Here is a 3,441-nt window from a genome sequence, read left to right as displayed (position 1 = left end):
ATGAATTAAGGCAAAAGGACATAACCTAACCCCCTCAATAATCTATCCTCTACCTTTTAAAAAACTGTTGTTGAGTTGAGGCTATACAAATTACAGATCTACTGGCTGGAAAGACACAGCTTCTCCCTTAGACCAACATTCAGTATTTTGAGCACAAGGTTAAAGTCATGGTGTTCACGGCATGTTCCCTTGTTCTACCATTATGGTCGTTCCTCACCTGTACCCACAATACTGATTTTCAAATGATACTGTTCACTTGCTATGCGTCCTGGCTGTAGATTATTTTCCTTGATTAAAAATATTTAATAATTGGGCAATAATCTACTCAGTCTTTGTAAACTCTCCATTGAATAATTTTTCATTTTTACAACCACTTACTGCATGGCTGTTGCGCTTTTCTTCTATCATCTTCTTCACATAATTAAGTGGTCCGTTCCCTTCAAAGGAGGAGGGATTTTTGAATGAGCCTCCAATTCTATCCCACAATGTGAAATACTGTCCATAGTTATAGTCAAAGAGCATGTGGTGGTCTGTATGATGAGCTGAGCCATTAATAAATGGCCTGAAGATATGGGGAACACGAAAATCACCATCATGAATAGAAATTGTCCAGATATTGACCAAGACGTACAAACCTAAATAAACTACCTTGTGTAATGGGAAGATAAATGGGTATATGTGGTAAGGTAGACCCTGAAGGAAGCCATCCAGAGGATGAAAAGCATGACTTGCAAATGGAGTTGGAATCTTCCAGATATGATGAGGTTTGTGTAAGTGCTACAGAAGAAAAGAAGACCACATTAATGCCACAGACTTTACCCAGTGCAACAACTGACTTAGCTTTTCATGCTCATGGTGTGAGAAATGACCTAACTAAAAAAGTCCCTTTGAATTTAGCAAATTACTTTATAAAATTCCCTCCCCTTCTTTACCCCAAGACAGTAAGATTTTAACACAGCCCCTCTAGACCCATAAAGAAGGATACAAACAAAATGTACCTTGTACCTGTCATGACTAAGGCTACTTAGGTATTTAATAAGTTAGAGGAAATTCTTGAAAATAGAGACAGGATTTATAATTATACATTGCTGAAATGTGTATTTTCTCTCTTCCCCTACAAATGACTCTACCTTATTACCTTATATACAAGTCTATGATGAAGGCCTCTGTGAATCCAGTAGATCAGCATGTCAGTGAAAAAGAGAAAGGACAGTACACTAGCAATGAATCGAAACCAGCCTACAAGAGACAACAGGATATGGCAGAATCAAGATTCAGCTCCCAGGATCAGAGTTTACTTTTGACATGTCCATCTAAGAAGACAAAATTTGAGCCTAGACATAAACCCTGTAAACTATCTGCTTTGGTTAATTCCATACATCACAACCTCCATCTCCCTTGACTCTCTGGGATCTGCTCATTTCCCTCTCATAAAAACTTGAAGCGTCCCACCTACAATATTTCTTTGTTAAACTATGAGGATATTTATGAAACAGAAAGAGTAAACCCCTATGGCATCTTTATCATTTAAATGCTGGAGAATAATGCTATTTATTTTTTCTTCATATTAATCATCATAAAACATATCTTTACATATTAACTTCCCTGCTTAGAATTTTATTTTCCCTTGAAATACTGTAAGCCTAGCATTTACTCCATAACCCAACCCCTTCTGATCTTTCCAACCTCATATGCTCGTGTACTAACCAGGCTGGTTCACTCAATATCCTCCCAACATCTTCAAAGTCTTACCTCTATACTTTTACTCAAACTATCTAGAATGCCCTCTCTCCTTTTATTTTTATTCATATTTTGATCCACTTTCCAAGGCTGAGCCAATTCAGCACACTGGTGTGTAATTTTTATTCTCTCCTTTAAATAACTAACCTCTTACTTGCTGACACCAGCAAGCTTGGGATTCCAGTCCCAGATCCACCACTTATTTGTTAAGTGAGCTTGGCAAGTTACTGAAATTCTCTGTACACTTAATTTACTCAACTATAAAAGGAGCATTGTAATAGTGCCTACCTCATAGAGTTAATAGAATAAAATGGATTGGTAACACATGAAAAGCTTAGAACTGAAGCTGGTACATATCAACAATAAAAGTTAACCATGATTCTTACTTTCTAATACTAGATACTAGAAATGTATCTTGATGAAATAATTCCAGAATTTCACAAAATTTTAGTTTAGTCACTGTAGTACTGTTTATAATAGAAAACCAAGAACTACCTAAAGGTCTAAAGATTATGGATCATTTAAATAAACTACAGATATCTATACAATGCAATACTATAAATATATACTGTATAATGTCAATATTTATTGACATGAAAATATGGGCATAAACACTGCTAAGAGAAAAAAATCAGAGTTCAAACCAGTATGCATAGTAAGGGTTTCAATTCTGTAATGTAAATAACGAAGTATTACAGGCATAGAAAAGAGAAAGAATATACATCAAAAGAGTTACAGTTTCCAGGTAGCAGAACAATGGATTTTTTAAAAAAATCGGTGTTTTCTGATTTTTTATAAATATCATGTACTACTTGAGCTTTTTTTTCAGATGTTTGAATTCAATAAAGATAATAGGAAACAAATTCAAGGCTCTAGCTCTGATCATGCCAATCTTCCCCTGGGCACAATTGCATCTACAACAAAGACTTTAAAGAAGCAGATTTGGTTCTTTAGAGAAACCCATCTGTTCCAGACATTTACACTATACACTCACCGTATGGAAACTCCTCTATGCTGTCATACAGTTTGCTGTAACCTCTCACCTCTAGCAGGAACACTGAGACCGTGGGGATGCTTATCCATGGCATTGACTGGACAGAATGCATAATCTCTCGATAGACTTGGTTCTGAAAATGAAGTTTCCAATATTTACAAACCATAAAATCTATGGTAAACAAAACTAGCATAAAATTGTTCAGGATTGGATTTTTAAAATCTCTTTTATATGAAGGAGCTTACCTCCAAATTGCTTCTACTAAAGTGCTTCTATGTGGGCGTGGGTGTGTAAGAAAAACATTTCTTTTGTATGAAGCAAATGCAACAAATATTTTAAATTCTGAAACTTTTTTTCCTTCCCACAAAATCTCTATTCCAAAGTTCTATTTACAGAATAATCAGTTCTTTCATAATTAACTTTCATACTCAACCCTCTCTATTTTTTTTCATTCCTTGTAGTGACTGACAAATACAAATAACTGAAATAGAAAAGTGATTGTAAACAAGTCTGAATTTACTGAGTTTGGATTATCTGGTCAAAAAATATATACATAGAAAAGCATATTTCAGTTTGTGAAAGTCAAATATCAAAACAATTACACAAATGTATACATTTATTTATTCATCACTATCAGCAAAGAAATTCTCATCTATGTATCTAGCAAGACCAGGCTTACAGTTAAAAAAAAAAAAAAAAAAAAAAAA

At 34.6% G+C, this 3,441-nt stretch overlaps 1 protein-coding gene across 1 annotated transcript in view; it reads right to left on the bottom strand.

Moving 5' to 3' along the window:
- Positions 1-321: 321 nt before the first annotated feature.
- The window catches only part of SC5D (sterol-C5-desaturase), a 4,041-nt gene continuing 921 nt past the window's right edge, over positions 322-3,441 (bottom strand). The window contains exons 2-4 of the mRNA XM_007450614.1: positions 2,735-2,867; positions 1,139-1,239; positions 322-777 (exon numbers count right to left, since the gene is read on the bottom strand). Coding sequence (XP_007450676.1) covers positions 322-777; positions 1,139-1,239; positions 2,735-2,867 — 690 coding nt within the window. The remainder of the gene's footprint in view (positions 778-1,138; positions 1,240-2,734; positions 2,868-3,441) is intronic.

The sequence above is a fragment of the Lipotes vexillifer genome, unplaced genomic scaffold (genome assembly GCF_000442215.2).
Source record: "Lipotes vexillifer unplaced genomic scaffold, Lipotes_vexillifer_v1.1 scaffold352, whole genome shotgun sequence".
NCBI lineage: Eukaryota > Metazoa > Chordata > Mammalia > Artiodactyla > Lipotidae > Lipotes > Lipotes vexillifer.
Note: the sequence above shows the minus strand (reverse complement) of the source record. Positions and strands in the feature narration are given on the sequence as shown.